The sequence below is a fragment of the Prionailurus viverrinus genome, unplaced genomic scaffold (assembly GCF_022837055.1).
Source record: "Prionailurus viverrinus isolate Anna unplaced genomic scaffold, UM_Priviv_1.0 scaffold_53, whole genome shotgun sequence".
Taxonomy (NCBI): domain Eukaryota; kingdom Metazoa; phylum Chordata; class Mammalia; order Carnivora; family Felidae; genus Prionailurus; species Prionailurus viverrinus.
The window spans coordinates 1,236,380-1,257,594 of NW_025927616.1; the positions used below are offsets into that span (position 1 = coordinate 1,236,380).

The 21,215-nt window shown below is 43.0% G+C and overlaps 1 protein-coding gene across 1 annotated transcript in view; it reads left to right on the plus strand.

Annotated features, from left to right (window-relative positions):
- Nucleotides 1–761: 761 nt before the first annotated feature.
- DNAH14 (dynein axonemal heavy chain 14) overlaps nt 762–21,215 on the plus strand; it is a 328,550-nt gene continuing 308,096 nt past the window's right edge. Inside the window, exons 1-4 of the mRNA XM_047848102.1 lie at nt 762–794; nt 1,008–1,088; nt 1,210–1,325; nt 19,249–19,341. Of these exons, the coding sequence (XP_047704058.1) occupies nt 762–794; nt 1,008–1,088; nt 1,210–1,325; nt 19,249–19,341 (323 nt within the window). The remainder of the gene's footprint in view (nt 795–1,007; nt 1,089–1,209; nt 1,326–19,248; nt 19,342–21,215) is intronic.

The following is a 21,215-nucleotide window of genomic DNA, read 5'->3' on the forward strand; positions in this document are numbered from 1 at the left end:
GACAGGGAAGACTGAGGAACATGGTTTCATAATCTGTCTTTTTCACCTTGTTTTGTTTTAGACGTTGTGTTGATGGATATTTCATTGAGTTGACTCTAAACGTTTTGGCTAATTTTATCAAATATAAATGATTATTGGCATACAGTATTTCCAAAATGATTTTTCCTTTTAACGCGGTAGCTTTCCTCACCCTCGACACTCAAACCCTCTCAACAGCTTCTCAAAGGCTCAAAGGCATCAGATTTTGTCCTGACATGCGGAATGATTATATATTCGAGCTTATTAACATTAAATGTGGGAAGTGTATTCTTTTTTAAGTTAAACACACTTTTAGATACAGTAGACCCTATATTGTTTTTCTGTGGCCTCTACCACGAAATGTAAAGAAAGGGGCCTATGTGCCTTGTGCACCTGGCATATAGTAAGTGCTCACTAAATAGCTGGGCGAGTGAAACACAGGACGTTCCGTGTTGTTGTTGTTTTTTTTAATAAGACACATAAAAAGGTATTTTCACACCCACGCTTCTTAGAATGTTTCTCCTAGACCCATTGTATTACATCTCCATATACAATCTTTTGCTATTAACAGGTGCCTATTCATGCCCCCAGGTTGTGAAAATCTTAATCGCTCCTGTCGTAGGTCCCAGAGCCGCCTGATCTGCAGTCACCGGTTTCTCCAGCATTCAGGCCACCTTCAAGCAGGTGAAGAGAGAAGTTACCCCCGGTCCTTGGCCTGCTTAGTGTACGTATCTGATCGGCCCATGACGCGCATTTCTGGGTCCCGCAAAGGCATGGCCGGTGTCACGACACCACCCCCCCCCCCCCCGCCCCCCTCGGGTCCATCGCCTGGATGGGAGCCTCCGCGGAGCCACCGCCCGCCTCCTCCCTCACCTGCCGACTCCATCCCCAGCCTCGGACCCCATCATGCATTGCGCGAACCACTAGCTCCAGCCCCCAGCATGCATTGCGCAGGCCTTGAGACCCTTTCCCCGGCATGCATTGCGCAGGCCCCGAGGCCCAGCACTCAGGACACGCTGCGCAAGCAGCCCCAGCATGCACTGCGCAGGCCTCGAGGCCCAGCACGCAGGGTGCACTGCGAGAGCCGCCCCCGCCCCCCGGCCCCAGCCCCCAGCATGCACTGCGAGGGCCTCAGGACCCCAGCAGCCTCGAGGCCCCAGGCTGGCCGGCGGTTACGAGCAGGAAGGGTAGCGGCACCGACCCTCGGGGCTGTCCTCGCCCGGCTCTCTCTCCGGCCTGTCCCGGCCGGACCTTCGCCTCTTGGCCCGAAAAGGGGCCGAAGCGGCCGTGCGTCCACGGTGCTGTGGGTGAGGGCGGGCGGCGGGGACCCTCGACGGCCCCCTAACTTTGAGGGGGGGGGGGTCTGTCGAGCCGGGCTTGGGGGGAGGGGCCACGCGGGGTGGGCAGGGCTGGGGCGGGGCCGGGGGAGCCGGGCTGAGGTGTGGCGGGGGGAGGGGCCAGGGGCGGGGCGTCGGGAGCCGGGAAGGGGCTTTATTTCGGAGAGTTTGTGCTATTACGAGGACTCTCAGTTCTTTGCGTGCTGGAGAAAGCTCGTTGGCCAGACTCCCGTGGCCTCGTGTCTTCGCGTAAAGGAGAGCCCTGTGGGTACCCTTTCTCTCTTTTCCCCGTTAGCGTTTAGTTTTATTGATCTTGATTCTTGTTCGTTTTCTGTGGCTTCTTTATTGAACACATCAGCCTTCAAAATATTAAATGCGTTAAGGGCGCCTGGGTGGCTCGGTTGGTTGAGCCTCCGACTGGGGTTCAGGTCAGGATCTCACAGTTTGTGGGTTTGAACCGCCCCCCTCCCCCCCTCCCCCTTCCCCCCTCCCCCGGGCTCTCTGCAGGGAGCCCACTTGCAGGCTTTTGTCCCTCTCTCCCTGCCCCTCCCCTGCTTGAGCTCTCGCTCTCAAAAATAAGTAAACATTAAAAAAAAAATAAAATATTAAATGCACTCAGTTCTCATAAATTTTCGTTTCTAAGTCTTAAGAACTACTGTAGCTGGATCCACCAAATTTGAATATGTGATATTTTCATTGTGGAATGGTTCTAGAGGGTAATTTCCTTATTTTTAATCCATGGTTTACTTAGGAGTGCTATTTCAGGCTTCTAAATAGGGAGCACTTCTAAAAGTGCATTTTTGTTGACTTACGATTTATTTGCCTTATATTGGAAAACGGGGTCTGTGTAATATTGAGTCTGAGATTTGTGAAGTCTTGTTACGAAGGATATGGTCGGTTTTCATAAATGCTTTATATGATTTGAAAAGTGCATTCCTTGATTTTTATGTGTAGAGTTCTTTGTTAGGTCAAGCCTATTAATTGTGAAGGTCAAATACTGCCTTTTTTTTTTTTTTTTCTTTTTTAAGAGACAGGAACTTTTTAAAAACTTATTTATTTAATTAGAGAATCCCAAGCAGGCTCCATGCTGTCAGCGCAGAGCCGAATGCGGGGCTGGAACTCATTAACTGCGAGATCACCGCCTGAGCCAAAAGGAGTCAGATGCTTAACTGACTGAGCCATCCAGGTGCCCCAAGGGTCAAATACTTTCGTTTACTTATTACTTTAGTTCACTTGATCTGTAAATCATTGAAACGGGTGTGTTAAAATAGCACACTGTCACTGTTTTTTTTGAAATGTCAGATTTTCTGTAATTCCGTCAGGTTTTGCTTTATATATTTTGAGGCAGTGTTAGGTATGTAAAAGTTGTAAGTTGTAGCTTCTTGATGGATTTTCCCTTCTATTATGTTGAGATGCAGTTACTCCTTACTGCTTTTCCCTTACTTTGTCTGGTAGAATATTGTTACCAGTTTTTTTTTTATTAAATATTTATTTATTTTTTTAAATTTATTTTTTTAATGTTTCTTTATTTTTGAGAGAGAGGGAGAGACAGAGCATGAACAGGGGAGGGGCAGAGAGAGAGAGAGAGGGAGACACAGAATGAAGCAGGCTCCAGGCTCCGAGATGTCAGCACAGAGCCCGATGCAGCGTCGGAACCTATGAACTGCGAGATCATGACCTGAGCTGAAGTCGGACGCTTAACCGACTCAGCTACCCAGGCACCCCACCAGTTTTCTTTTTGTTTGCATTGGCATAGTATGGTGTTTTGTATTCCTTTTTTTATTGTGGTAAAATACGCACAACATAAGATTTATCACTTTAATCATTTTTAAGCGTACAGTTCAGCAGCATTAAGTACAGTCACGCCGTTGTGTAACCATCACCAGCATCTATCTCCAGAATGTGTCATCATCCCAAACTGAAATTCCATACCCCTTGAGCAGTAAGTCCCCTATTACCCCTTTCTCCACTCCTCATAGCCGCTAGGAACCTCATATAAGTAGAATCGTACAGTATTTGTCCTTTGTGTTTCGCTTATTTTACTTAGCGTGATGTCTTCAGTCGAGGTTTATCCATGTGGTAGCACGAGTCAGAAAATCTCTGTGTGTGTGTGTGTGAGACACTTGGCTTGTTTTTGACTCTTGACATTGAGAATACTGTTGCAGCAAACATGGGAGTGGAAATGTGTCTTCAAGATTCTGTTTTCATTGCCTTTGGCTGTATTTCCAGACGTGGGATTGCTGGACCAGATAGTAATCTCCTTGTAATTTAATGAGGAACTCCCTACTGTTTTCATGGTAGCTATGCCAGTTACATTCCCACCAACCGTGCACGACGGTTCCCTTTTTTCCACATCCTCGCCAACACGTGTTGTTCCTTTTTGATAATGGTCATTCTTACAGGTGTGAGGTGATACTGTGGTTTTGGTTTGCATTTCCCTGACGATGAGCGTGTCGAACACCTTTTCACGTACCTATTGCCCAGCCGTTTGTACGTCTTTCGAAAATCTGCCCGTTTGAGTTGGGTTGTTTGTTTTTTTGCAGTTGAGTTGTGTGAGTTTGTATATTTTGGATGTTAACCCCTCCTCAGAGGACTGGCAGGTGTTTTCTCCTGTTCCATGGGCTGCTTTTTTGTTTTGTCGATGGTTTCCTTTGCTGTGCAGAAGCATTTTCATTTGATGTGGTTCCACTTGTTTCTTTTTGTTTGTATTACTATTTATTTGTTTTTGGTGTCATTTCTTCTGGTGTTTCTTTTTGCTTTTATTATTATTATTGTTGTTGTTATTTTTGGTTTTGGTGTCATCTGAAAAAAATCACTGCCAAGACCAATGTCAGGAAGTTTATCCCCTATGTTTTCTTCTAGTAGTTTTATGGTTTCAGGTCTGAAATTTAAGTCTTGAATTCATTTTGAGTTAATTTTTGTGAGGTAATGTGATTCTGTACCCAATTGCAACGTGTGTGTGTGTGTGTGTGTGTGTGTGTGTGTGTGGTGGGGGAGGGCGGGTGTGTGTGTGTGTGTGTGTGTGGTTCTTACCACCAAGCAATGCCCAGACACCTGGTGGTGTCCTGCAGTTCAGCTCACTTCTGACACTATCCGTCTGGAGATCCCTTCCCATCTCACGGGTTAAGGGCTCAGTCCTGTAACCGTGTGCTCATCCTACCCCTCCCCACTTCAATGCCAGTCTCAGGCCCGGGTTATCACCTGTGTTTCCGACTGACCAGCTGTAGATAGGAGGCTGTAATGACTCCTCCGTGGGTTCCATTACTTTGCCAGAATGGCTCACGGACCGCAGGGATAGATTTCATTGATTACCGGTTTGTTATAGATGGGTATAACTCAGAAACAGCCAGATGGAAAAGAGGCCTGGGGACAAAGTAGGGGGAAAAGGCACGGGGCCTCTATGCCTTCAGGTGCACCACACTCCCTGAGTCTCCATGTGTTCACCTGCTCAGAAGCTCTCCGAAAGCTCTCCTTCTGGGTTTTTACGGAGGCTTTATCGCATAGGCACGATTGGTTAAATCATTGGCAGTTAATTCCACCTGCAGCCCCTCCCCTGTCCCCAGAGGCCAAGGTGGTGGGGCTGAAAGCTCCAACCCTCTCATCAGTCATGTGGTTGGTTCTCTTGGCAACCAGCCTCCATCTGTAGGTGAGGTCCCGAAGTCAACTCATTAATGTAGCAAAGGACACCTTTATCACTTACTCATTTAGGATATTTTGGGAGTTTTAGGAGCTTTGTGCCGGCAATGAAGACAAAGACCAAACAGATATTTCTTATGAAGTACAGTATCACAGAGGTGTGAGACGGTGGTCCAGTTTCGTTCTTTTGCATGTGGCTGTCCGGTTTTCCCAACCATTTGTTGAAGAGACCGTCCTTTCTCCATTGTATATTCTTGCCTCCTTTGTCATAAATTAGTTGACCGTGTATGTGTGGGTTTATTTCTGGGCTCTCTTTTCTGTTCTGTTGGTCTGTGTGTCTGTTTTTATGTCAGCACCACACTGTTATGATTACTATAGCTTTGAATTATAGTTTGAAGTTAGCTTCTAGCTTCAGTGTTGTTTTTTTTTTGTTTTGTTTACATTTTTTTTTAACGTTTATTTATTTTTGAGACAGAGAGAGACAGAGCATGAACGGGGGAGGGTCAGAGAGAGGGAGACACAGAATCTGAAACAGGCTCCAGGCTCTGAGCTGTCAGCACAGAGCCCGACGCAGGGCTTGAACTCACGGACCGCGAGATCATGACCTGAGCTGAAGTCGGCCGCTTAACCGACTGAGCCACCCAGGCACCCCTAGCTTCAGTGTTTTTTTTCTCACGCCTGCTTTGGCTATTTGGGGTATTTTTTGGTTCCAAACAAATTTTAGGATAATTCTGTTTCTGTGAAAAATGCCATTGAAATTTTGATAGAGATATAACTGAATCTGTAGATTGTTTCGGGTAGTGTGGACATTTCAATAATAGTAATTCTTCTAATCCATGAGCACAGGATATATTTCTGTTTGTGTCTTAAATGTCTTTCATCAGTGTCTTAGAGTTTTCAGTGTTCAGATCTTTCACCTCATTTGTTAAATTTATTCCTAAGTATTTAATTCTTTTTTGATTCACTTGCAAATGACATTGTTTTCTTAATTTCTCTGATAGTTTGTTGTTAGTGTGTGGAAACACAAATGATTTTTATGTCTTGATTTTGTATCATGCAACTTGATTGAATTTGTTGGTTCTAACAGAACTAATCTTTCCCTCTTCAAAGCTAGCCCACAACAGATTGTTGTGAAATAATAATAAACATATATATTATAGGTCTCTGATCCTGGTTCCTGATGCAGGACTCCTAAATCCCTTGTAATCTTTTGGGTGATAGGAGTTTTTCATTTTGGTGGTGGTGGTGGTAGTTGTTCTTATGAGGTTCCTCTAGGCAGGCTCTTGGAGGCTTCTGGAGAGGGGGGCTATGTTATCAGAAAGACCCAGCCATGATCAGGAGCTTGACATTTGCAGCCCTTCCCATCCCTCAGTGTCTAGAGAGGGAAGAGGGGCAGGACGTGGAGTTAATAGGTGGTCGTGCCTGTGTGGAAGTCCCCATAAAAACTCCAGTAAGATGGGGTTCAGAAAGCTTTCAGTGTGGTGAGCACATTCACATACTGGGAGGACGGGTCCCATCTCCACAAGGACAGAAGCTTCTGCACTCGGGTGTAGACTTCGACCTATGTATCTCTTCATCTGGCTATTCATCTGTATCCTTGATCACATCCTTTAATAACTGGTAAATTTATGTCAGTGTTTCCCTGAGTTCTGTAAATGATTCAATTAAATGGGAAGGGGGTCCCGGAAAACTAATTTTTAGCCAAGTCAGACAGAAGTTGTGGGTCTCCTGGGGACCTCCGACTTGCGATTGGCATCTGGAGTGGGGAGCAGTCTCCTGGGATTGAGCCCTTAACCTGTGGGGTCTGACCTGGTCTCCGGGTAGGTAGGGTCAGAACTGAGTTAAATTGTAGGACACACGGCTGTTGTCACAGAATTGTTTGGCGTGGGAAACCACTCGTTTGGTGACCGGAAGTACCTGGGTGTGGCAAATAATGTGAAAGGAAAAGAGATATATCGGAGGAAGGCTCAGTTTTTCGCATTCTACTCCACATCACCCTGATACTCTGTAATTTTTTAAGTCCTCTTGTCAAAAACTTAAAAAAAAAAACTTAAGATTTTGAATGGGGTTTTATTGAACGTAAGGATCAGTCAAGAGACAAGTGACATTTTAATGTCTTTCTATTAATGCTTAGCTCTTTTGATCTTCTCTAGTACGTGTTTGTTTTCTCTTTGTTAAGTTTCTGCTCTAGGTTTTTTTCTGAAAATTTTGTTTCCAGTTTTATTGAAGTATATTCGACAAATACTGTATATATTTAAGGTGTAGAATGTAATGATTTAGCATACGTATGCATTGTGTAACGATTACTGTGAGTAAATTCGCACATCTGTCACCTCGCAGTTACGTGTGTGTGTGTGTGTGTGTACACGCGGTGAGAAGCTTATACTCGGCAAATTTCAGGTGTACAACATGGTATTATTAACTACAGTCACAGTGCTGGTGTTCACCTTAAAAATAAAAACTACCAGTTATCTTACCAACAAAAGATGGGTTTACTTGGGAATAAAAGAGAATTGCAATCCAGGACAAGCAAGCCGTGGCAAAACCCCAGGCCAGTCTGGGGAACAAAGAAGAGGTACACTTTTTTAAGGAGAAAAGTGGTAAGTTGGGAAGCTGTTATGAGCTAAAAGTCCACTGGAGTAAACTGGGAGTTCAGAGTGTGGTGGCTTCTCATTGGCTGAGCTGTTGTGAGGGGCTGGGGGGGGGGGGTCGGGGGGAATGAGGAAATTGTCTCTTCCTTCTGCCAGAGTAGCAGAGTAGTATCCACGGGCAAAGGTAAGGTCAAGTTGGTCTCTTCCTGTTGGGTCTGCAGTTGCTGGGAGTGGTAGGGCTGAGATCTCCCCCTGCCGAAACCCCCTGACCACATTTTCACGCTGTACGTTAGCTTTCCAGAACGTAATCGTCTTGTAACCGAATGTTTGTATCCTTTGACCAGCATCTCTCTGTCCCCTCCGTCACTCGTCCATCATTTGATTCTCTAGGAGTTGAGCTTTTTTTTCTTCTTCTTGAGATTCCGCATAGAAATGATACCGTACAGTATTTATCCTTCTCTGTCTGGCTTATTTCACTTAGCAGAACATCTGCAGGTTCATCCGTGTTGTCGCAATGGCCTGAATAATACACCATTGTATACATAGACCACATTTTCTTCATCCATTCATCTGTTGACAGATACTTACGCTGTCTCCCTGTCGAGGCTGTTGTGAATAATGCTGCAGTGACCATGGGGGTGCAGATACCTCTTTGAGGTGCTGATTTCATTTCCTTTGGAGGTATGTCCAGAAGTGGGATTGCTGGTCATGTGATAGTTCTATTTTTAATTTTTTGAGGAATTCCAGAGTGGTTTCCATAGTGGCTGTGTCAATTTACATCTCTCCTAACAGTGCACGAGGATTGCGTTTTCGTCTTCGCCAGTATTTGTTATTTCTCGCCTTTTCGAGTCTAGCCTCTCTAACAGGTATGAGGTGATATCTCTTTGTGGTTTTGATTGGCATTACCCTGATGATGAGTGGTGTTGAGCATCTTTTCATGTCTGTTGGCCACCTGTGTGTCTTCTTTGGAAAAATGTCTGTTTAGATCCCCTGTCCATTTTTTCATCCAATTATTTGTGGGATTTTTGCTACCGGGTTGTAGGAGTTTGTTACATATTTTAGATATTAACTTCTTGTCACATCTATGGTTTATGCACTTTTTATACCACTCTGTAGATTGCCTTTTCATTTTGTTGATTATTTCCTTTGCTCTTCGGAAGGCTTTAGTTTGATGTTGGCCCCACTTGTCTATTTTTGCTTTTATTACAAGTGCTTTTTTTGTCATGTCCAAACAATCATTGCCAAGACCAATGTCAAGGAGCTTTCCCCCTCTGTTTTCTTCTGGGAGTTTCACCATTTCAGGTTTTCAATTTAAGTCTTTCATCCATTTTCAGTTAATTTTTGTGTATGGTATAAGATAAAGGTCTAATTTCATTCTTTTGCATTGGAATATTCAGTTTTCTTAACACCATTTGGTAGAAAAACCTATCCTTTTCCCATTGTATGTTCTTGGTGTCCTTGTCAAAAATTAGTTGATGTGTATATGTGTAAGTTTATTTCTGGGCTCTCTGTTCTGTTCCATTGGCTTATGTGTCTATTTTTATGCCAGCACCATACTGTTTTGATTACTATAGCTTTGTAATATACCTTTTAAGTCAGAACATGTGATACCTCTAGCTTTATTTTTCTTTCTTAAGATTGCTTTGGCTATTTAGGGTCTTTTGTGGTTTCATACAAATTTTAGGACTTTTTTTTTCAATTTCTGTGAAGATGGCATTGGAATTTAGATAGGGATAGCACTGAATCTGTAGACCATTTGGTGTAGTGTGGACATTTCCATTATATCAATTCTTCCATTCCATGCTCATGGTAGAGATTTCCATTTATTTGTGTCTTCTTCAGTTTCTTTCATCAGTATCTTAGAGTTTTCAGTGTACAGGTTTTTCACTTCCATGGTTAAATTTATTGCTACGTATTCCATTCTTATATTATTTGTAAATAGGATTGCTTTCTTAATTTATTTTTCAGATAGTTTGTAGTTAGTGTCAATAAATGCAATGAGATGTATATGTTAATTTTGTATCCTGCAACTCTACTAATTTATTAGTTCTAACAGCGTTTTGATGGAGTCTTTAGCATTATATATATATATATATATATATATATATATATTTTTTTTTTTTTTTTTTTTTTTTTTTACCTCTTCTTTTGTAATTTAGATGCATTTTATTTTTCTTGCCTAATTGCTCTGGCTAGGACTTCAAGTACGGTGTTGAATAGAAGTGGCGAAAATGGGCATCCTTTTCTTATCTTTGAGGAAGGGTGTTTACTTTTCACCATCGACTATACATAAAATTATCTGTGGTCTTGTCATATATAACCTTTATTATGTTGAGGTATATTCCTTCTGTGTCTAATATGTTGACAGTTTTTTCATCATAAGAGGATGTTGAATGTTGTCAAATGCTTTTTCTGTATCTGTTGAGAAGATCATATGGATTTTTATCCTTCATTCTGTTAAGGTGGTGTGTCACATTTATTGATTTGCATATTTGAACCATCCTCACAACCCAGGGGTAAATCCCACTTTATCATGTTGTATCATCCTTTTATTGTGCTATTAATTTGGTGTGTTTTTTTGGTTGAGGGGTTTTGCTTCTGTATGCCTCAGGGATATGGCCTGTAATTTTATTTTCTTGTTTCCTAATCTGACTTTGGGATCAGGGTAATACTGGCCTCATAAAATGACCCTGGATGTGTTCTCTCTTCTTGTCCTTTTCTAGAAGAATTTGAGAAGGATTGACATTAGTTCTTCTTTAAAGGTTTGATAGGATAATGTTGGCATTAATTGTTATGAACTTTCCTCTTAGAACTACTTTTGCAGCATAGCATAGTTTTTGGTATGTTGTATTTCCATTTTCATTTATTTCAAGATATCTTTGATTTTCCTTTTGATTTCTTCATGGACCCAGTGGTTGTTTAGGAATGTGTTGTTTAATTTCTACTCACTTGTGAATATTTCAGGTTTCCTCCTGTTTTTGATTTCTAGTTTTATAACATTGTGTCTGGAAAAGATATGTGATATGATTTCAAGGCTTCTTTAATTTCTTAAGACTTCTTTTGTGGCCTCATATGTGATCTATCCTAGGGAATGTTCTGCATTCACCTGAGAAGTATGGATATTCTGCTGTTTGATGGCGTGTTTTCCATGTATCTGTTATGTCCATGTGGTCTAAAGTGTAGTTCAGATAAAAACTTTCTTTGTTGATTTTCTGTCTGGATGAAGATTTATCTGTTCCGAAAGTGGAGTACTAAAGGCCGCTATCTATTATTACTGCATTGCTATATATTTCTACCTTCAGATCTGTTAATATTTGCCTTCTATATTTATGTTCCCTAACGTTGGGTGCCTATATGTTTACAGTTGCTATATCCTCTTGATGAATAGATTCCTGTGTCATTATATAATGGCCTTCTTTGTTTCTGGTTGTAGTTTTTGACTTAAAGTTTATTTCATCTGATATAAGCCGCCCCCCACCCCCAGTCTTTTTTGGTTACTGTTTGCATGGAATATCTTTCTCCATCTCTTTTCTTTGAGCCTGTATGTGTTCTCAAAGTTGAAGTGAGTCTTTCGTAGGCAGCATACATTTGAGCCTTTGTAATCCAATCAGCCATTCCATCTTTTTATTGGAAAATTTAGTACATTTACATGTAAAATAATTATTTGCAGTTAACATCTTGTTAAATGTTTTCTGGCTATTTTATAGTTCCTTTGTTACTTTCTCCCTTCTTTGCTGTCTTCCTTTGTGGTTTGATGATGTGGTTTGATTGTGGTTTGGTGTGCTTTGATTCCTTTCTTTTACTTTTTATGCATTTACTATAGGTTTTTCCCTGGTGGTTACCAAGAGGCTTACATACAACCCCTTATTGTGATGATAGTCTGTTTTAAGCTGAAAACAATTTGACTTTGCATACAAAAGCTCTATCCTTTTACTTCCCCCTCCCACATTTTATGGTTTTGATGTTACAATTTACATCTTTTTATATTATGTATACATTAAAAATTATTTTAGCTATAGTATTTTTAATACTTTTGTTTTTTAATCATTATACTAGAATTAAGTGATTTATATACCCCCATTATGGTGATATTCTAAATTTGTCTATGTTATCTTTACCAGTAAGTTGTAAGTTTTATACTTCCATATGTTTTCATATTACAAATTAGCACCCTTTTATTTCAGCTTGAAGTGTTCCCTTTAACATTTCTTATAAGGCAGGTCTAATGGAGATGAGCTCCTTCAGCTTTTGTCTGTCTGGGAAGGCCTTTATCTGTCCTTCACATGTAAAGGACAGCTTTTCTGGGTACAGTATTTTTTGTTGGCAGATTTTTCCTTTCAGTACTTTGAATATATCATTCCACTCTCTCCTGGTCTGCAAGGTTTCTGGTGAGAAATCCCCTGATTGCCTTATGGGAGTTCCCTTTTATGAGATGAGATTGTTTTGTCCCACTATTTTCAAAATTCTCTCTTTTGAGTTTTGATAGTTTGAATATAATGTATCTTAGTTAAGTGCCCTCTGTGTTGAATCTGTATGGGGATTTTTTTTTAAGTTTTTATTTAAATTCCAGTTAGTTAACATACTAGTTTCAGGTGTAGCATTTGTTGATCCAACACTTACATAAAACACCCTGTGCTCATCACAAGTGTACTCCTTAGTCCCCATCACCTGTTTGCACCCATCCCCCACCCATCACCCCTCTAGTGACCAGCAGAATGTTCTCTATAGTTAAGAATCTGTTTCTTGGTTTTCCTCTCTTTGTGCCCCACCATGATCGTTTGTTTTTTTTCTTAAATTCCACTTAGTGAAATCATATGGTGTTTGTCTCTCTCTGACTAATTTCACTTAGCGTAATATACTCTACATCCGTGTCATTGCAGATGGCAAGATTTCATTCTTTTTTATGGCTGAGTATCAATATCCCATCGTGTATATGCACCACATTTTCTTTTTCCAATCATCTGGATACCTGAGTGGGCTCTTATTAGCTTCATGCACCTGGACGTCCCAGCTTTCTCCCCAGATATGGGCAATTTTTAGCCATTATTTGAAAAAACATTCTCCTCCTTTCTCACTTCTTCTCGGACTGTCATATCCTAATATTATTTTACTTGATAGTACCCCACATATGTATAGGCTTTCTTTAGTCTTTTTCATTCCTCATCCTTTTTCTCTGATCGCATAATTTCAAATGATCAAGTCTGCTGTTGATGCTGCTGCATGTTTTTTTCATTAATTGTTTTCTTCAGCTCCAGAATTTGTTTGGTTCCTTTTTATGGTTTCTCTCTCTCTGTTGGCCTTCTCAGTTTGTTCACATTTTGTTTCCCTGATTCTATTTAGTTGTCTGTGTTCTCTCGTAGCTCACTGAGCTTCCTGAAAACAGTTGTTTTGAATTCTCTGTCCAGAAACTCATACGTCTACGTTTCTTTGAGATCCGTTAGGGGAAAATTACTGTGTTCCTTGGGTGGTGTCATGTTTCCTAAGTTTGTGGAAGCCCCGTGTTGCTGTCTGCTTTTGGTGGAGCGGTCTCTCTCCCAGCTTTAGGGACCGGCTTTGATGGTTAAAGACCACGTGCCAGTGGGAGCAAGGGCACTGGCTTGGGGCAGGGGGCGGTTCTGGCTCTGGGAACGACCCTGCAGCATCATGTCCGCAGAGCGTCTTCAGAGAAGTCGGTGTGGGCATCGATTTGTCCCCCTGTGAGGGCTGTTACGGTTGAGGGGATCCCTCTCAACTCGGGGTCTGGCTCCCGAGTGCCCTGGTAGTGGTGGCAGCACTGGTGTCTGACGTGTGGGCGCTTTGGGAGTGACAGAAGCTTTGGGGTCTGAGTAGCTGGTTACCCCACAGTGGCTGCCGGGCCTGCGACGTGGATGCCTGTAGAGTGGCCACGAATCGGCCTCTGCCTCTGCGTCGTGCACGCAGCTGGAGCACTCGGGGCGCCGGGACCCAAGGTACGTGTGGGGTTGCAGCCCGGGGCAGCAGAGCGGCAGCCCCTTCTGGGGGGAGGGCTGCAGCAGTGTCTCCACGCGGAACGGTCCCTCGGTGGCTAAGGCCACTGCTGTCCTCTGTGGAGCAGCACGCTGGGGTCCACGCGACTCACACTGTGGGATCCTCCCTATGAGCGCCGTGGGGGGTCTGCGGCTGTCGTGGGGGCCGCTGAGATCCTCGGTGACGAAGGCTCCCAGGGTCCTCTCTGCAGAATGTGCCGCTGGGGACTGTGATGGCAGCCCCTGTGTGGCTGATGCTGACAGCCCGGCTCCTTTGTCCTCAGCGGGTGTCTCGGCGCAGCCAGTCTCCGCAGGGGTCCTTCTGTGCAGTTACTCTCTTCTCTCCTCCGCTGTGTGGCTGCCGGTTCTTAATTGGACTCTCGAGCCCCCCAGGCCTTTTTTGCACGTAGCTAGCTGTCTGTTCTTTCTGTGGGGGGGACAAAGAGTGGGTTCTCCTACTCCATATCTTGCTGATGTCCAGAGGCCTGATCTCTTCTCTGTTGTTTTCTATTTTCTTTGCATTTATAAAGTTTTGCTTTTTCTAACTTCTTAATTTAGTCTTTTTTTTATATGAGATCTTAAAGCTTTTATTTACCTATAAGTACTTCTTTAGATGTATCTCACAAGTTGTAATACTTAATATCTTAGCATCTAATTGTTAATGTTTTGGATTTTCATCGTGATCCCTGAGTTACGTAGGTGTTTCTTAATTTCTGGATTTATGAGATTTCATTTTTTATTCCTTTATTTCTAATCTGGTTGAATTGTGGGCATGGAATTTGGATTGTATGAAGATAAATTATTTGAAATTTGTTGAGATCTGCATTATGACCAAGTAGTGGTGAATTTTGAAACTGTGCCGTGTGCACTTTAAAATACATGCATTCTCTGGGGCGCCTGGGTGGCTGAGTCGGTTGAGCGTCCGACTTCGGCTCAGGTCATGATCCCACGGTCCGTGAGTTCGAGCCCCGCGTCGGGCTCTGTGCTGACCGCTCAGAGCCTGGAGCCTGTTTCGGATTCTGTGTCTCCCTCTTTCTCTGACCCTCCCCTGTTCATGCTCTCTCTCTCTCTGTCTCAAAAATAAAAAATAAAAAAATGTTAAAAAAATTTTTTTTAAATACATGCATTCTCAGGGCGCCTGGGTAGCTCAGTCGGTTAAGCGTCTGACTTCGGCTCAGGTCATGATCTCATGGTTCGTGGGTCTGTGCTGACAGCTCAGGACCCTGGAGCCTGCTTCGGATTCTGTGTCTCCCTCTCTGTCTGCCCCTCCCCTGCTCATGCTCTGTGTCTCTCTCTCAAAATTAAACATTAAAAAATTTTACTAAAAAAATACATGCATTCTCTATTTCTTGAGTTGTACACAGTGTATTTGTTAGGTCATAGTTTTAAATTAGATTAGTAAAATCTGTATCCTTGCTAGTTTTGTTTTTGTTTTGTTTGGTGCCAGAGGGGGTTGGCCTGATTAACTGAATTTGTCACAGTGTTTCATTATCATGCTATATTTATTTGTTTCTCCCTATGATTCTGTCAGTTTTGAATTGTGTATTTTGTATCACATATTTTGAAGTCATGTTGTAGGTGGAAGTTCAGAACTGTTTCATTTTTCTGGTGAAATGAACCTTAATCATTATATGGTGAACTTCTCTAGATCTAGTGACTCTTTCTGCCTTACGGCCTATTTTTCTGATATAAATATAGCTATAATATCTTCATTTTGCTTACTAGTTGTCTGGTACATCTTTTTCCTAGCTTTTACTGCATCCTTTTGGTATCCTTTTGTTTTAAGTAAGATCTACCTGGATTTCTCTCCACCCCCCCGGTTTTTCTATCTTTGTCTTTGTAGAGAATTTAGTCTACTTGTAGTGACTATAATTATTCATATGTTTTGGGTTATTTCTGCCACCTTATGCTGTGGTTACCATAGAAATTTTAAGATGTACGCTTAACTTACCGTAGTGTCAATTTAACCAATCTTCCTGCAGAAAATATAAGGATCTTAATTTAATTTTGATCATCCCCCTCCTGACCTGTGTGCTGTTGTTATAGAGTCTGGTTCCACCTCACTTTTAATCCCCCAAGAAATAATTACTGCTTTATGTAGTTAGAGTTCATTTAGATTTACACATATTCATTACTTCTGCTAGTGATTATTTCTTGTATCTTAGACCTGTCATCTTGGGATAGTATTCCTTCTTTTTTAAGTCCTTGTGGAGTACATTTTATTTGTCTATTGATTTTATTTGCCTGAAATGTCTTTATCTTGCCTTCATTTTTTGAAACATATTTTTGCTAGGTGTAGAATTCTGAGTTGACAGCACATAGAACATTGGAGATGTTATACTGTTGTTTTAGGGGTGTGTGTGCGCGTGTGTGCACACGCACGTGTGCTATAAAGAAGTTCATACTTCTTCTCATTTTAAGTAATCTGTCTCTGGCTACTGTTAGGATCTCCTTTTTATCTTTGGTGTTCTACAGTTTCACTGTGTTGAAGGGGTGTGTGTACATATGCATGTGTACACTTACATATGTATATGTTCATGTGTATGAACATATGCGTTAGAATTTGTGGAACTCTGTGAAACTGTAGATCAGTGTCTGCAAAACTCTCTGTCATTATATTCCCCATTATCTCTCTTCTTCCAGACTCCTGATGAGTGTTATGTCAGATTTACCATTCTGCCGTCTCCACTGTTTAACCTGTCCTCATTTTTTCCATCTCTATCCCTTGATAATTTGCTCAGATCTACCTAAATAAAAGGTGGGTACTATTTGGGAAAGGGAAGGAGGGATTGAATATTATATGGGCAGCCTACTGAAGTCAACCACAGTTATCCTTTGTTTACTTTTTTTGGTGTTTTAAATCCCTGTTTTGTGTAAACACAGAGTTGTGTTTTGCTTCTGATATTTTGAAAGGTTCATGCATTATTCCAGTTCTTCTAGACTTACGACATAGAATATATTTTAACCTTTATTTTGTTATCTATGCACTTTAGGTATCACCCGTTGACTCCATGTTGTGAAATGAAGAAATCAGAACATGATTCATGCATTTACATTCTTAACTGGTACTTCATACTCCCAGATTTTTTATTGCATGTATTATAATTTTAGTTCTTCTTGTGGGTATCTTTATACTTTTAAGTAATATAGTTAGACTTCTCTTATTTATCAGCTTTAAGTAGTGTCTGTTGACCTGTGTATTTGAAAGATGAAGAACACGGGGCGCCTGGGTGGCGCAGTCGGTTAAGCGTCCGACTTCAGCCAGGTCACGATCTCGCGGTCCGTGAGTTCGAGCCCCGCGTCGGGCTCTGGGCTGATGGCTCAGAGCCTGGGGCCTGTTTCCGATTCTGTGTCTCCCTCTCTCTATGCCCCTCCCCCATTCATGCTCTGTCTCTCTCTGTCCCAAAAATAAATAAACGTTGAAAAAAAAAATTAAAAAAAAAAAAAAAGATGAAGAACACTCATGCTTCCTATATTCCATTTACTTTCTCTTCTCCCCCTCTTGATTTTTTTTCAGTACTTATACTATTTTTCCTGTACAAAAGTGTTCGGTTCTGTAATCATATGTCCAATAGTTGTTTTGACCTAATTCTATACTTGAATGAGTTTAATGTTCTTACCTTTGTTTTCTTTATTGCCATATTTTTGCCTTCATCTCTATGCAAAAATTATTGCATACATTTTACAAGAAAGGTCCGTGGACGATATCTTTACTGAATTCTGCACGTGTGAGAATGTTAGCTTCATACTTACACGAAAACTCGGCTCTGATAAAATTCTTAAGCCACTCTTTTCTCCTGAGTAAATGTTCTGGCATTTGAATGTTGCTGTGGAGAAGTGTGAGGTTGACTTGATTTTTTCACTTGTCTTCTAGGAAAAAAGAATAACTCATTTGATTTTTTTTACCAACTCATTTTGATTTTGTTTAAGAGTGTGATTGCACAACTTTCCTCTTTTTTTTTTTAATGTTTGGTGGTGATGGTGATAGCATGAAAGTATAAGCCACTCCACATTAAAGTAGCTGTTGGGACTGATGTCTCCTCTCTAGTAGTGGCTGGCAAATGATGGCCTATTGGTTGAATCTGGCCCGCCACCTGTTTTTCTGTGTCTACAAGCTGAGAATGGTTTTTGTAAAGGAATAATGACAAGCAGTTTGATGATAGGTAACACTAACTTTGAATCCCAATCACATAAAATGGTGTCCTTCTCAAAAGAATTCTATTCTCTTCATTAAAAGGTTTGTATTGGGGTGCCTGGGTGGCTCAGTTGGTTGAGCATCTGACTTGTGATTTTGGCTTGGGTCATGATTCCAGGGTCGTGGAATGAGTTTAATGCTCTTACCTTTGTTTTCTTTATTGCCATGTTTTGTACGGCAATATCCCCTCCCTTCGAGTCCTGCATTGGGCTCAGCGCTGAGCAAGGAGTCTGCTTGGGATTCTCTCTCCCTCTGCCCCTCTCCTCTGCTTGTGCTCACTTGCTCTCTCTCAAAAAAAAAAAAAAGGCTTGTATTAAAAACACTTATACTCAACTATTTTTGTACATTGAATTTCATCAATGAAACATCTGTGGAAATTTGTTCTATCTTTTGTTGTATGACTAATACATAAGTACCATCTTGGATTTTTGCCTTCTGGTCCACAAGCCTAAAATGCCCTTTGGCCTTTTAGAAAAATTTTGCCGACCTCTATTCTGTTGCAAATCCAGAATGGGTTTGATTCAGGGATGCTTTTGAATCTAGTGGGTGTCTCCCTTGGATTCGTCTCCTTGTCTCAAGTGTGGGCCCCAAATTTGTAGCCTTCAGTTCCTGGTTGCAGTAAATGATCTTTCTGTGGCCCTTCCTGGTACTCTTTGGGTCTGATTTCTACACTCTGAGTCTCATCACCAGATAGACCTGTCCCGTGTTGATACTGCTGTTGTTGGCTTCACAGCTGGTGTAGAACTCTCTATCCTGTCTATTCCAGTAAGAACTACTCTTGCCTCTGGCCTATTGCAGTCATAGTTGATTTGTCTGATGCTGAGTCGCATGACAATTAAAGCTTTTTCCACCCTACATGGATTCTAGGCTAACATCTTGCCTTAACTTTAGTTACAGTATACTTCCACGCCTGGGCAGAACATCATCCTTTTTTGGAAGATTTCTGGATCTTGTTAGGTTTCCCTCAGGAATCAGAAAACGAGCCTTTCTTTTTCTTATTTCAAAACCCGCTTCCTTTTGTTCTGTCTGAAGAATGCTGGTGGTGTATGGATATGGCCTTTTAGTACTTAGTGAATATGGTGAACGAGTTTAATAGCTTCGGCCGCTGCTGATGTTGACTACCCTACGTTCTTTCTGATGATTCTTCCTGAGGGGAGGCTCTTAAAGCTTATAATTACCTTTAGTATGGAGTTGAAGGTAAATTGGAATTATATGCACACAAACCCGTCTTTGTAAGAAGGAAAAAGCTGCCTTAGAGGAAGTTAGAGAATACCGAGACTGCCCTGAGAGGGATCGCTAGCCTCGTGAAGGGTCGGGAAATTCTGCGATTCGGAGGAAATACTTGAAGGTCATGGAGATGTTAAATTGAGCCTAGTGGGAGGATGGGAGCCACATATGCAGGTTTGAAACTGGTAGTCATAGCTGTGAGAGCATCCTTTATGTTTAAAAGATAACATGAATGTGTATTTTGCAGCCTGTTATTTCAGAGTCCTGTTTAGAAAAAAAAATATCGAAAATATACCCATTGACGTGATGACAGATGAAGACGTGAACCGGGAGAAAAGCAACACAAAAGCAAGGTAAAATAAGATATAATCAAGTTAAAATCTCAACACTGTATGCTAGCGGTAAGCCCTTCTGACAGTGAAAAATGCCACGTGTCCTGGGAGGAGTCCTGGGAGGATCGGATGATGGTGCCGGCCTTTATGACGTTGTGGTCCTTAGGCGTGGTGCCGGCAGGACGGGCGGATTCACGCCGGCTCCTCGCTCCTTCCCCAGCCCAATCCTGGACGTGCCAAAAAGTGAGAGAGGGGTTGATGGGAATGAGAAAGTGACCGAAAACTGAAAAGCCCCAGGAAGGCAACAGGTGGTTAGTTGTTGGTGTCGATGGTGGATAGAAAACGACAACTCAGAGCGGAAGAGGCGGCGCAGAGAGAGTGGAGAGGAGGTTGGAGGGACCCTGTGTTTTCCTTTTTCACATCCCTCTCGGATCAGCATCCACTCGGGAAGAAAATAAGGAAACGCTGACGGGCTCAGGGTCTCCTTCCTGAAATCCCACTGAGCTGGTAGGAGGAGACTACGAAGGAACGAACCCACAAAGGACGGAGGGAGGAGACAAGAGCATGTGGGAGACACCGGAGTAGTTCGGGGAGACCAGAGACACGGTCTCTACGGATTCCGCAGAGAGGACACAGCACACCCCGGGCGGCGGCAGGCGAAGCCCGGAAGCAGCTGCTTCACCCCTGCGTCTCTCCCCGCCCCTCCTCTTCCCTCCCCTCGGTGGGCATGCTGGGGCTGAGGGGGCAGTGGCAGTGAGAGCAGGAGCTTGGGAGTTTGTAGAAGCAGCAGGTAGAAGGCAGGTGCCTTTCCTTCACCCCACTCGGCCAGGAGAGTGTTTCTTCCTTCATTCCGATAGGAGAGTTCCGGGATGTGGGGACAGCAGACCCAGCTGAGGGTAGATTACTGTCCCCGGGTCAGAGGCGACTTTGGTATTCTTCCTCCGCTTGCCTCTGAGAACACTCACAGCCAAAGGTAAGAAAAGTGTCCTCTGGGAAACTGACCAGCCAACAGGAAAGATCTACACCTAATGCCAGCAGGGAAAACCTCCGATTGTCCCGCAGTGAAATCTGCCATTTGACAGCATGACAGAGCATGAAGAGTGGCCCCACAGCTTGATCTCGGTGAGGATTCTTAAACACGAATGGGTGACCCGTGACCGTGGGAGGGAAGTTTATAGCTTGATAGAAACTCAAATCACAGAAGCCTATCATGGATCGTCAGGTGACCAAGGAAGCAGCAGGGGGGGGAATTAAAAATGAGGAACGTTTGGAGGCAAAATATCTTTTGGATATTAAATATATAATAGCAGAAGTAAAGCTGAGGAAATTCTCCAGAAAGAAGAATGAAAAGGTAGAGAGAAAATTGGGGAGTAGGAGGGGGAGGAAGATGGCGGCGTAGGAGGACGCTGAGCTCACTGCGTCCTGCAGATCACTTAGATTGCACCCACACCTGCCTAAATAACCCAGAAAACCACCAGAAGACTATCAGAACAGATTCTCCGGAGCCAAGCATAGACGAGAGGCCCACGGAAGAGGGTAGGAAGGGCGGAGAGGCGGTGTACACTACATGGACTGGCAGGAGGGAGCCGGGGCGGAGGGGCAGCCCACTGGCAAAGCAAAGCAGAGGCCCCGAGTCTGGCTTGCAAAAGTGGAGGGCCCGGACAGAGTGTGTTCTGACAGCAAGCGGGACTTAACATCTGGAAGGTTACAAGTTAACAGATCTGCTCGGAGAATGGGGCGGGGGGGGGGGGGGGCGGTGCTGGAGGACAACGGGAGGGAGAGTTGTTGAGCCCCGGACGACAGAGCTCAGCTTGGTGGAGAACAAAGGCGCTCGCCAGAGCCATCTCCCTCGCCCATCCCCCAGCCAAAATCCCAGAGGGAACCAGTTCCCATCA